General features: G+C 33.2%; 2 protein-coding genes across 2 annotated transcripts; one reads left to right on the top strand and one right to left on the bottom strand.

The window, feature by feature from the left end:
• Positions 1-2,471: 2,471 nt before the first annotated feature.
• Positions 2,472-7,273, top strand: LOC117931039 (mannose-6-phosphate isomerase 1). Its single transcript, XM_034851886.1, has 5 exons — positions 2,472-2,932; positions 3,523-3,690; positions 4,849-5,061; positions 5,901-6,167; positions 6,480-7,273. The coding sequence occupies exons 1-5, from the start codon at positions 2,624-2,626 to the stop codon at positions 6,783-6,785; spliced, it is 1,263 nt and encodes a 420-aa protein (XP_034707777.1). The 5' UTR covers positions 2,472-2,623; the 3' UTR covers positions 6,786-7,273.
• Positions 7,274-8,891: 1,618 nt separating this feature from the next.
• On the bottom strand, positions 8,892-11,943 carry LOC117931358 (40S ribosomal protein S7-like). The gene is made up of 6 exons (XM_034852323.1): positions 11,844-11,943; positions 10,497-10,581; positions 10,339-10,412; positions 10,120-10,243; positions 9,377-9,559; positions 8,892-9,245 (listed from the first exon to the last, which is right to left on the bottom strand). Exons 2-6 carry the CDS (start codon positions 10,569-10,571, stop codon positions 9,126-9,128), a joined length of 576 nt encoding a protein of 191 aa, XP_034708214.1. The 5' UTR covers positions 10,572-10,581; positions 11,844-11,943; the 3' UTR covers positions 8,892-9,125.
• Between the last annotated feature and the right edge of the window lie 844 nt (positions 11,944-12,787).

Below are 12,787 nucleotides of genomic sequence, written 5' to 3'. Positions count from 1 at the left end.
AATTAAAAAATAATTTAATTTAAATCCTAATTTTAAGGTATAAAATAATTAAACATGTTGTCATATTTACTTATTTATAAACCATATTTATTTTTAATATAATAAAAAAATTAAATTATATTTAAAAATAAACAAGAAAGGGAAAGCGCCTTGTATCGTCCGACTCCATCCAATGAAATTTTGTATTGAGATGATAATGATAATTAATTTATGTAAATGTGACATGATCAAGATAAGTAGCTCAGTCCAAACCTATCTCACATGCACCTTCAAGAATCAAGATTGAAAGTTTAATACATATTAATTCAATTCTTTGTTTTTTTCCCCTTGTTATATCTCAGTAAAATAGACTATAATATGATATTTAATTAAGTTCGTTTTCATTTTTATTAAGACTTTATCATGCGTTTCGTATGATCTTATCTAAAGGGTAATCCTTTCAATGATTATTTTAATAAATCAGATGCAATCATAGTATTTAAAAAATTTAATCCCAAGTTTCTTATTTTATCATAAATTATATCAGGTCAATCAAATGTGACTTAAGTTTAAAAATTTTATTATAAATTTTATTTTTAGTTTTAAAATCAAAATGATTAAAAATATCTTATTTTCTCAAATATTTTATTTAATTTTAATTTTAATAACATATGTACAATATCCAATTTGGAGCTTGGACATATGGAATCAATGCTCCAACCCGTGATCCAGAACCAAACAAGCATAGTAGTGGAGCGAACAATGTGCGTATGAAAACATTGGGCCTCGCTTGGATATGAAAATCTTGGGATGAGGTCCCATCACTCTCACTCACATGGAAAAAGGGCTGAATAATGCTCTAGTAACCGTTAAAAATGATACCATTATTGAAGGGTCTGTTTGACATAGAAGCGTAGTCATCATATGATGTACTTAAATTTCATTTTTTATATCATGTATAGAGTTTTCATATATTTAGACTTTAATTTATCGATTTAAATTTCAAATTTAAGACTTGGTAAGTATCGATCTAATACCTCGACATCTATATTATTAAAATTATATTAAGAAAACATGTGTCACGGCCATGAGAGTGTGGTCCAATATTAAATAATAAGCAAATATATAATAGAATTTAATTTTCAACAAGATTAAATTATCACTAAATTGATTTTGAAAATTATAACTTTACAGTTCAACGAAATTTGGGTTCGAGAAGTTATTGATTATATGGCATTCTACTCGGAGGGTAGTACTTGATATAATTTAGAAATATATGAAATTAGGTATTCAGGTTCGAAATAGAATTAAAAATAAATATTTTATAAGTTTCATAAAATCAATAAATCAAATTCTCTATCTTCACTAAATAAAGATGATTTTCTCGACAAAAGAAAAATTGTTTATATATTAACACTAAAATTGTATCGCATAATCAATTAATTTTAGAACGTTTTGTGTCCACAAAATTCGTGTGTACATATATCATTAACAACATTATGCAATGTGTTATTAAGTTCACAATTAGCACGTGACATTTATAAATTAATTTTGTGTTAACGTCTATAGTATATACACTGATGTGATGTAATTGAGGCCACGTGGCGAATCCAGGATGGTCCAGTAGATAGAGTAGGAAACTTCCAACGACTCCCTCTTGTCACCTCTATTCGCATTTATGTGCATAAATTCTTATTCCTTTCCTTCGCAATAAATCTCTAGGTCCAGTGTGTGTGTGATGTTAATCCATTTACGGAAGTGGGCCCGTCTAAAGAGTCCCTGATTCGGACGGCGTGTACAAGGCTGCTTTATCATTACAACTGTCACTTGCATCACATACTGACACCCTCCACCGACTCCCTCATTTCTTTTAACGCCGTTACCCTTACGTCTCTCTCTCTCTCTCTCTCCAGAGCATTCCCTCGATATTCTCTGAAATATCGCGAGATATTGAAAGGGAATTTTCAATTTTCAATTTTATTGAAGGGGTTAATGCATTATGCATATACGATGGGTTTGATTCGGTGTAAAGTCGGGAAAAAAGGTTAATTATTATGGTCAAACCTCTGTCAATAAAATCCTACGGCTGGAAGGTTTGATTCCACCAAAGTTCTTCTCTTTTGTTTTCAAAGGTATACGTGGATATGGCGGCTTCCAATACCGTTTCATACATTTTATTTTTATTTTTATTATTTTAATTGTCTTTTTTCCAACATTCTAGAAAAACTAAAGAATTATTTGAAATTATTTTAAAATAATATTAAAAAAGGTTAATTAAGGAAATTACGTGTACCAAACAAGATTTTCCATAGGCAAAAACTCTCGAAAAAGCGACTAACACGTGCATTAATTAAACAATTATTTTAATAATAGTAAAGAAATAAAAAAGTGAACGGAAGATTGCCAACAAAAAACGAAATCTCAACACATGGTAATTTTCTCCTTCGATTCAACCCGTATTTTCCCTTTTCCTACTCAAAGTCTCTTTCCTACCCGTTCTCGTCCCTCGCGGCCTCGCCCTTTTAAAACGCTTCGGAGCCCGCAGAGGCTGTCATTCTTCCGTGTCCATTGTCTTCTCTTCTTCTTGAAACCTTGCTGTTTTCTCTTCTCTTTGAATTTTCGAGGGTTTTAGAGGTTTCGGAGGATGGAGGTTCAAGTTCCAGAGAAGCAGAAGAGGCTTCGGAGGCTGCGATGTTCGGTTCAGAACTACGACTGGGGCCGCCTCGGCTCGGAATCGACTGTGGCCAGGCTGTTTTCCATGAATTCCGGGGCGGAGGTTCAGTTGGATAAGCCTTATGCGGAGTTGTGGATGGGAACTCACGAGTCTGGGCCCTCTTTCCTGATTGGAGAGGGGAAGTCTCGGACTCTGAAGTCGTGGATTTCGGAGAACCCTAATGTGCTTGGGGATGAGGTTGTCGAGAAGTGGGGTTCTGACCTGCCTTTCTTGTTTAAGGTATGATTTTTCAGTTTGTTTGTTCTAGTTGAGTTCGGTGTAAATTTGTGGTTTTGATTTGACAGGATATTTGTCCTTGGGAATTCGGAGAGTTTTCAAAAGTGTTGTCGATGAAAGCGACGAAGACTTTGAATCGAAAAAACAATCATTTTATTGATTTTTTCGAAGTGTTTTTGGAAACAAAATTTAATGGAAAAAGCAGAAAATAGAAAAATTTTCGATTTTTTTGTTTAAAGTCGTCTGCGAATAAAATGATCTTTTGAAGTTGTGTTTTTTGAAACAAAATTTCAATGGAAAAAGCAGAAAAGAGGGAAATTCTCGATTTTTTCCTTTTTAAAAATCGTCTGCGAGAAAATTTCCATTTTTCTCTGAACTTTGAGCCGCAAGTTTCGAAATTGTCATTATTGGTTTGCTGCACATATTTTAAAATTTTAAAATTTTTAATATTGGGTTTTTTAACTGGTTTATTTATTTATTTATTTTGGCGAATAATTATAGGCTTCGAACTATGGAGGAACCTTAAATTTTGAAATTGTCATTATTGGTCGTGTACATTGTTGTAGGATTTGATAGTTGGGTGTGTGTTCCAGGTACTTTCAGTTGCCAAAGCATTATCAATACAGGCTCATCCAGATAAGGAACTGGCGAGGGCGCTGCATAAGTTGCAGCCCCATGTTTATAAAGACGATAATCACAAGCCGGAGATGGCTTTGGCCATAACAGAGTTCCAGGCCCTTTGTGGGTTTGTCAGTCTTGAGGTAATATACTTATATCCTATTCACTCCAAGTTGGTTAGCTTGGAATTTGATTCTTTTGTAACTAAAAGAACGAATATAAGATAAGAAAAGAGAGTGTTTTCTGTAAAGCTATGGATTCTGTCCCCTAGTGATTGCTGCAGAATTAAGTTAATTTCAACTGGCTACTGAATTGGATGTGAATTTCGTTTAAGTTGCCACCCAATATGTACATGTTATTGTTAATTCTCTGTTCATTCACATGCATCTTTGCATAAGCTGGATACACCCATCAGAAAATTGAGACATAATTTATAATTTTAGTCATATTAGCACGCCAAATCGCTAGTCATTTTATTGCACAATGTGAATTGATTTATCTTGCTACTGGGACAAATTTGTGGCTGCCAGTGTAGCAACAATCACAGGGAATTTGTAAGTTCTCGAAACATTATGTACTGCATTAATGCACTCTTTTTGCTTACAAGATAAACCCTCGTTGGTGGCAGTATTTTCCCTAATCTGCCCCACCTAGAACCGAGTTACCTCTGCCAATATGCCTTCCTTTGCAAATTATGTACAAAGCATCTTGAAAGACAAATTCCATGAATCAATGTGTGGTTGATAGGATAGTTTAGGATTGCATAATGGAGTACTTGTTTATGTGAAATAGGATATTCAAGATTGAGGAACCTGGTAAAATAGGTTTGTTATTAAGCATGTAAAACATCATACCTGGCACATTTTGAATGGAATAAAAACTTTTCACTTGGAAGGGTTTAGGGTAGTTTTAGTTCATGAGAGATGTGTCTCTTAGAATTTCGCTTCATGAACTGAAGAATTCTGATTATTCATGAGTTCCCTATAGGTCGAGCAGATCTGACATACTCAGAGTCCTGTATTTCATCTATTACAGTATTCATTTCATTTCATGGCCAAAGAGATTGCAACCATCGTTTCAGTCATTTAGCTCCTTTACTCCTTTTTGTTGGATAAGGCTCATTAGATATTTAATGGTATTTTCAGTTTCTCCGTATGAATGCATGTAGTGTATTACAGTATCAAATGATTAACATAATAAGAATATGGATCATTTTAATCTAAATTATTCTGTCTGTGGATATGTTCATTCTTCTATCTCACTACAATTTACTTGATTCAACTTGTTATATGCTTCTCCAGGAGCTTAAGATTGTGTTAAAGGATGTTCCTGAGATTGTGGAAGTAGTTGGCAGTGCAGATGCAAATCAGGTTTTAGATGTTAGTGAGGAAGATGGGAAGGAGAAAGTAAAATCTGTTCTGCAGTCAATTTTCACTCAACTTATGTCAGCTAATAAAGAGATGGTTTCCAAAGTAATCACCAAATTGAAAATTCGTCTTCAAATGGAAAGTCAGGTAAGCTAGTTTTTATTATTCTTAGATTTTTCTGTTTATCATAATCATAACGGTGCACATTAATGCTTCAAATGGATTAAGCTAACAAACTTCTATTCTGGTATTACCAAGAAATTACATCCTTTGAAATCATTGAGAAAAGATTGTAATGGAAAGCATAGTTCTGGTTACTAATACCCTATAAGGAAGAAGATAGAATTTAAATTTAGAGTAAATGATAAATACTTATACATCATTAGGAATTAGGACATTATACTAATATTTTTTAAGTCTGAAAATTGGTTTCTTTGAATGTAATTGAAAACTGAACTCACTCTCTTGGTGGAGAGTTCAGAAAATTGTGAACTGAAATTTAATTACATATGGAGTTTTAGAATAAGGGTACAGGCCTCTAACACTCCAAGAATCAGGACCTATAATAGGATTGAATATTCCCATATCATAGTACTTATGGGGGAGGGCTATATCCATTGTCTTGCCATGGGCCTGAGTGTTCCCTTTATTGATATCCTAGTATCTTGGGAAAACAAAAAAGGAAAAAAGGGGAAAAAAAATCTCAAAGTTGCCTCATGGTTGAAGCCTATGGCCATTGCTTGATTAGGCAGTTACCTAGCAGACTGCGCATAGCCTGTGAACCTTGTGTTCACAGTTTTTCACTTAAATGTGGTTAATTGAGCTTCAAAACATATGAGGTAGCTCCATTGTAAACTTTTGCGGTGTTTGCTGCATGCCTACGAGTTCTTAAACAATGCCTTCCTCTTTTTCCTTTTTATTTATTTTTATTTTTATCCTTCGATATTCATGCTCATTGCTTGAGAGCTCCTCCCATTTCAAATCAGGTGAGGCAGTTGACGGATAAGGAACAACTGGTACTGCGGCTAGAAAAGCAATATCCAGGGGATGTGGGTGTCATATCAGCGTTCTTTTTTAATTATGTGAAGCTTAATCCTGGTGAAGCATTGTATCTAGGGGCAAATGAACCCCACGCGTATCTCTATGGTGAATGCATTGAATGTATGGCAACTTCAGACAATGTTGTGCGTGCTGGCCTTACTCCCAAGCACCGGGATGTTCAAACACTCTGTTCCATGCTCACATACAAGCAGGTAAAGAGTCATTCAAACATATGGAACTTAATAATGTTCTCATTTTTGGGTTCTTGATTCAATCCTCTGTTTCAATTGGACTACAGAGGTCCTGTGTTTGTCAAACTCCATGCATGTTGTGTATACTGAATTATAATGATGCTGGAAACTATACATAGTCACTGGTGTCCATTGGAAACTATGCATCAGTGGTTTGCCATCTAGCTGATATGGCATAATATATAATTTTATATATATAATTAGCTTAAAGTTGACGTTATAACGAAGGTTTTTAATTTGCATTGATAGTATGCTTTAAATGTTTGTATGCAGGGCTTTCCTGAAATCCTCCAAGGAGTTCCTTTAAACCCATATACCAGAAGGTACCTACCTCCTTTTGATGAGTTTGAGGTGGATTGCTGCAGTCTTCCAAAGGGGGCGTCAGCCATGTTCCCTGCAGTAGAAGGCCCCTCCATTTTTGTGGTGACAGTTGGAGAGGGAACTGCGCATGTGGGGGCATGTGAAGAGCAGGTTGGTGAGGGTGATGTTCTGTTTGCACCTGCGGACACAGAGATTAGTTTTGGGACTTCAACCCAGTTGAACCTCTATAGGGCAGGTGTGAACAGCAGGCTGTTTTGAGCTATGGGAGTCGGCATACATCAGCCAGCGCCCTGCAGTATGTATTGCAGCTGTTTATGAATATGTGTATTATGTACCTGTATGTTATGTCGCAGTAATAATAATATTCAGAGCCACGTCACAGTAATAATAATAATATTCAGAGCCACGTCACAGTAATAAGAGAGAGTTTCCATTCTGAGATGATAAGGCCTGGTGATCTGTGTGCCCAATCTGTTTCTTTTCGTTTCCTAGGAAACAAACAAATTGCGGACTGACTTTTGGAAGATGGTAAGAGACAGATGAAGGCGGGATGAGTACTGGAATTTAGGCGCACATGAAAATAAGGATGATTTTTTTTCTCTTGGGAATGGATAGATTCTTGACCATGGTCCCCCTGGTTCCTCTCGGACAGCTGTTAGATGTACTCTCACCTCTTCTAGTTTGAGCAAGTAAGTATATGGGAGCATTATTTGGGAAGCCTTTTTCCAACCAAAGGCCATCATTAATTCTTCTTGTAGAACCCTGTGGAAGAGCTCTGATTTTTTACTTTGTTAGAGGGATATTTAAAAATGAAAGAAAATCGTATAACATAGTATCCATAGCAAAAAAATATTTTCTAAAAATATTTTGAATAGAACATAAAAATATTTTCTAAATATAGGGTGCAATTTTGAAGGTTGGTGCGGTCCAACCTGACATTTGGGGACCAACCCAACATCCAATATTTGGATATTTGAAGGGATTTGAAGTCCCTCGTATAATATTTATAATGTATATTTTTTATAAAATAAAATCTTTTTATTTTTAGATTTTTTTTTAAATCTTAAACAATAATTAGTGGTAATTTTCTTTATTTTTAAAAAGATATTTATTTATTTATTTATTTTATTATTTCTATATAAAAAGGGTATTTGAAAACATTGTAGTCATACAACTCCATGTATCCAACCAACCTTAGTACAGCTTTACCTATTCATACTTTTAATATAGGATGCACTGACATTTAGCTGTATTTGACATTAGAGTGAAATTAATGAGCCTACTCTGAAATTCAATTTAACATTTTTATAATATCTATAATCATGGTTGAAATATCGGTAAACATGATTTTATGAATATATCATAAATATATTTTGATAGAAATATCGATAGATATTTTAATAAAAATGTTAATAAGACAAAAATTATTCATGAAAATATTTGAAAAAAACTTAAAATAAAATAAAATAAATAAAAATATATATGTGAAAGTTTTTTTTAAGTATAATTAACATTGATATGATCAAAGAGAAAAATATCGATAAGTAAAGATATATCGGTTTTAATAATTTATTATTTATCTTATCAAATTAATTTTAATTTATAAAATATTAAAACTTCATTATGATTATTATTTTTACATTTTAATATTTTTTGAATAAATTTTTATTTTTAATATTTTAAAATAAAAACATTCAAAATTAAAAAGATAAATATAAAAAATTTAAAAATGAAATGATAACAATTTTTTAAAATAGGATTAATGAGATAAATGATGATACATTTAATATTAAAACTATAATTTACTTAATTCAAATATATTCAATAATATAAAAAAAAAATGATTATGTATATATGATTTTTTAATATGTATATTTTTTGTATTTAATTATCATATAAATGATATTAAAAAATATTTATTAAGATTTCTATACTTTTATTAATTAAATAAATAAAATTTAAAACAAAAATAATTAGAATTAATTAATCAATTAATTTTTTTAATAATAAACTTAACATATTTGTTATCAACATATATTTACAATCATACAAAAACAAGAGACAAATATGTTCGTTTCCTCTTGGAACCCCAAGATTCCTCTTAATCTAAACTAATTACCAGTCACACCCCATGCGAAAATAGAAATGGAAAAGGAAACATCACAACACTGGACTTTACTTCATCCCTAACTCCCATATCTAATTATAACCCACAGGTAGAATGGGAGATGAAATGCTATTCCATTCCCATTTCTTATTACTTATTCCAGCCCACATTGACTTGTGAGGACCAACTAACCTGGAAGGAGAAGCAACCGCTGGCACAAGGCCCAAATATTTTTGCAGCATTATCAGAGCAGATCATTCATAGGAGAACAAGCTTCACTTCTTAGAAAGTATATGGTTATAGAACCAAAACATTTTTCATGACGGAAGGGAACACACCAAAATGGAATAAAACTTCAAAAATGTTTCAGCTTCCTGTGTAAAACACAATCCACTCTCTGACTCAAAATTTTTAAATAATACCACCTATTCAATGCAATTGTAGAGAATGATAGAAAAAAAATAACAGCACCAAAACTCTGAACAGCTCCTTCAAGCCTCTGTAATTGGATACTCAAACACTACATCTTTCCCAGAAAGCTTCCTGTAAACTCCGGCAAATGTCTCCAGCTTGTACTCGGTGTTGTTCCGCTCCTTGGGATCCAAGAAAATCTGCCACCAGTCACAAAGAATCCATTAGAATAAATCAGAAAGGAATGTAATGTAGAAGTGAAAGAACAGAAGTAAATCAATTATCAAAATTGTTTTTCAAAGCTTCCATTTACTAAAAGGGTTGCAATTACCTTGATAATTTTGGACCCATCCAATCGGTATCTGATACGTTTACCAACAATCTCAGCAGGGTATACAATATCCTCAAGCATGGCTTCATGCACAGATGTAAGAGTGCGAGTGCGAGGTCGCTGAACGGCAGAACCTTTCTTTGGTGGCCGCACTATCCTTCGGGTGGCAATCAAAACAACCTCCTGCAGGATGATTAGATAAACAATCGATATCATCAATGCAAATCAAACTTAAACTACACAACTGCTTATGAGTTTACTTGCAAATTCCAATTGATGCAACACATTTACACAGCACATAAAGTGAATGAAATGCAATTTTTTTTTTAAAAAAAAACTGATTTACAATGGAAGACATGCAGGAAAAATGAAGTCCTGGAAAAGAATTTATGGGTAGGACTGTCCCTAAAATTAAGCCAAGTGCAGAATAGCAACAAAGGCGACTTAAATTAATTACAAGATAAAAAAAGCATGTTTTCATCTCCTATCATCTGGAAACTTCTGTGTTGATTCATTAACTTTATATGCATACTATGTCTATGGTTTTTTCCCAAACCTGGTATTTTGATAACTTTAAATAAATTGGAAAATGGAATTGTAAACAAGAAAAATATTTACCTATACTTTAAATTCCCACTATGATAGTCTGTTTTGGAGGGAAGAGATTGACATTTTGTCTTACTTGAGAAACAAGTTCCCTTGAGTTACAAGAAAAGTTAAAATTCATAGAAATAAAATATTACCTTCCCACTGAATTTTTTCTCAAGCTCCCTAACAAGCTTAAGGTGAATTTTGCGGTAACCTTTCCTCAACCTGTAGGGAACATGAACAACAATGGCCTTGCGATTTCCTGAAATATCAATTTGACTGCAGTGCAAAGAAAAGAAAAGTTACCTCATCAAGAGTAAATGAGAATAGCCAATCCAAAAAATTGAACAAACCCATGCAGTATTATTTCTTACGATGCTGAATTTATGAAAAGGTCTTTCAGATCACTTTTTAGCTCTGGGACCGTATTTTCCAAATCAAACAATGCCTGCAGACACATGAAGAATTAGAATTCTTGCAGATGAATAATAAGAAAAATGAGGTACGTAATGAAAATGGCTACTTAAAAAACCTGTGCAACTGTCTCCTCAAATTCAGAGGGTTCAGCACCCTTGTCCTTTTGAATTTTCCTGCTTGCAGAGTACATCTTGACAGATCTGGTTCGTAGTAGCGATAAGTTAGGTCTACAACTTGGATAATAGTTAATAGTCAATACAAGTTCATCAAGACAAGTATCATCCTTAGATGACGAGGTATCTTTTTATCTTCACATTACTTTTAAGAATGACAACATCCTTAGCGAGCACTACTTGCTAAAATAACAAGAACATATTAAAGCGAGATTGGAAGGTTTGTAAATCCATTCATTTGAAGTAGCCACACAATGAAATACTTAACTGCAATTCCATTATATGGAAAAGAAAATAAAATGAGATTTGGAGGATTCTTGACATGATAGATACACAGGAAGCTATTAGTGGGTTATTAAAGCAGTAATGCAATTGGATTAACCAAAGCTGACAATAAAATTGGACCATTTCTGCATATATGTTAAAAAGTAAGATGGTCTAAAAACACAAAACCCATCCCCAATCATTAGAAGCAAACACTGATGCAATTCTTAGGTGACGTATTTTCAAGTCTAATAATCACATAACGAAATTCGATGCCAGGCAAACAAACCAAAATTGTGATATACATTAACAACAATGAAGCGCATATGCATATATCAAGGTTAAGATGGTGCTACTTCATACTCCAATTGCCAAGACCTAAAGTAATTTTAAAAGCAACTTCAGTTCCAGATTAAGCGAGCATTTAGGAGTTGAAGGTATATAGCCATCTTCTGCATTGGGCTATTGCAGAAAAAACAGCCATTGCCCTCATGCTCCATTTTCTTGATGAGAAAAAAGTAGGCAACCAGAAAGAATGGAGACTACAAACTTGAGGTTTTAATCCTCAATGCCTCGAAAAAGAGAAAAAAAGACACAACTTCAATGCCCCCAATAAAAATATGCACCATAGTTGCAAGAACACAAGAAACTCATCACTAAAACAAGATGGGCTCATTTCAAATGCCATTAAAAACACACTAAAAACCTGTTAAAGCTTCTAAATTATACGTTCATTTGTTTAGTCCAGTACTCTGCCAAACAGTAGAATAAAAACTATGCAAACTTAAAATCTTTACAAAATCCCAGTTTTCCGCAACAACCCAAAAGACCCAATCAAAAACCCAGGTGGAGAAAAAGCCTCTCCTTCCTTACCTAACCCAATATGAAAACCATCCATCCCTCTGTCCATTCTCATTATACATAATATGGGGAAAAGAAAGAAGACAAACTTTTCATATACAATATTCGTCAAACCAACACATAAGATCTAAGAAAGAGAGAAGGAAAGAAGCACAGAGACTGACCGCTGCTGTGGAAGGGCGGTGCGCCTGTACCCAGGGGGGAGCTCCGCTGCTTGCTGTGTGGCTACGGCGGCTGTGTGAGAAACGAGAGAGGGATATAGGGTTTCTTCTTCTCATATATGAGTACCACTCTTCACTATATTTTCATAAAATTACAACATGACCCCTAAATTTTTCAAAATTTCTAAACCTGCATCAAACTAGTAGGGCTGCGTCGGTTGAGTCCAACCCTAACCGAAAAATCCAAGCTCTCAGCCCAATCAAAGGTGGGTTGGGCTGGATTGAGGCTTCAACAACCTAGCTCAGCTAAAGATTGAACTTATGTATATATATACTTATTAATTGTAGCATTATAACTTCTATTACATACAACATGAGAATTAAAAACTTAAAGTCAATGAGGTATTATATGAAGTGAAAAATGGATCAACACTAGTAATAATGATAAATTTATAAGAAACCCTAGTTTATATTGATATCAATTTTTATTATATCGAAATTTTTTAGAATGAAGCAAACATTGTATGTTCTTAGCATGACTTTATGAAAATGTGTGTGAATGTTATCAAAACGTCAGTTAGGACTTACAAGACATGGTGTAACCATGTACTCTTTTACAATGATAAAAATATCAATAATTACGAATATATCGATATTTCGATTTTACAGATGTATCAAAGATATATGAGCAGATATTTTGAAAAAAAACATCGATAAGCCTAAAATTGATTAAAATTCATGAAAATGTAAGAAAAACTTTATAAAAATATAATTAGAAATATAATAGACATTTTAAAGTTGTTTTGTTGAAGAATTTGATATATGTATAATATAATTTATCATATTTGATAATAATATCATATGTATCGATAAAAAATATGAATTTTATAAGTGTATATTTATTATTAAATTACATCAAATATTATTTCATAATAATATGATGATAT

The sequence above is a fragment of the Vitis riparia genome, chromosome 14 (assembly GCF_004353265.1).
Source record: "Vitis riparia cultivar Riparia Gloire de Montpellier isolate 1030 chromosome 14, EGFV_Vit.rip_1.0, whole genome shotgun sequence".
Taxonomy (NCBI): domain Eukaryota; kingdom Viridiplantae; phylum Streptophyta; class Magnoliopsida; order Vitales; family Vitaceae; genus Vitis; species Vitis riparia.
Note: the sequence above shows the minus strand (reverse complement) of the source record. Positions and strands in the feature narration are given on the sequence as shown.

Coding starts and splice junctions, on each gene's coding strand:
- LOC117931358 (XM_034852323.1), bottom strand. CDS start 10,571: ATGTACTCTGCAAGCAGGAAAATTCAAAAGGACAAGGGTGCTGAACCC. Junction 10,413..10,496: donor TTGAGGAGACAGTTGCACAG/GTTTTTTAAGTA, acceptor ATGTGTCTGCAG/GCATTGTTTGATTTGGAAAA. Junction 10,244..10,338: donor CTTTTCATAAATTCAGCATC/GTAAGAAATAAT, acceptor TTTGCACTGCAG/TCAAATTGATATTTCAGGAA.
- LOC117931039 (XM_034851886.1), top strand. CDS start 2,624: ATGGAGGTTCAAGTTCCAGAGAAGCAGAAGAGGCTTCGGAGGCTGCGA. Junction 5,062..5,900: donor GTCTTCAAATGGAAAGTCAG/GTAAGCTAGTTT, acceptor ATTTCAAATCAG/GTGAGGCAGTTGACGGATAA. Junction 6,168..6,479: donor CCATGCTCACATACAAGCAG/GTAAAGAGTCAT, acceptor GTTTGTATGCAG/GGCTTTCCTGAAATCCTCCA.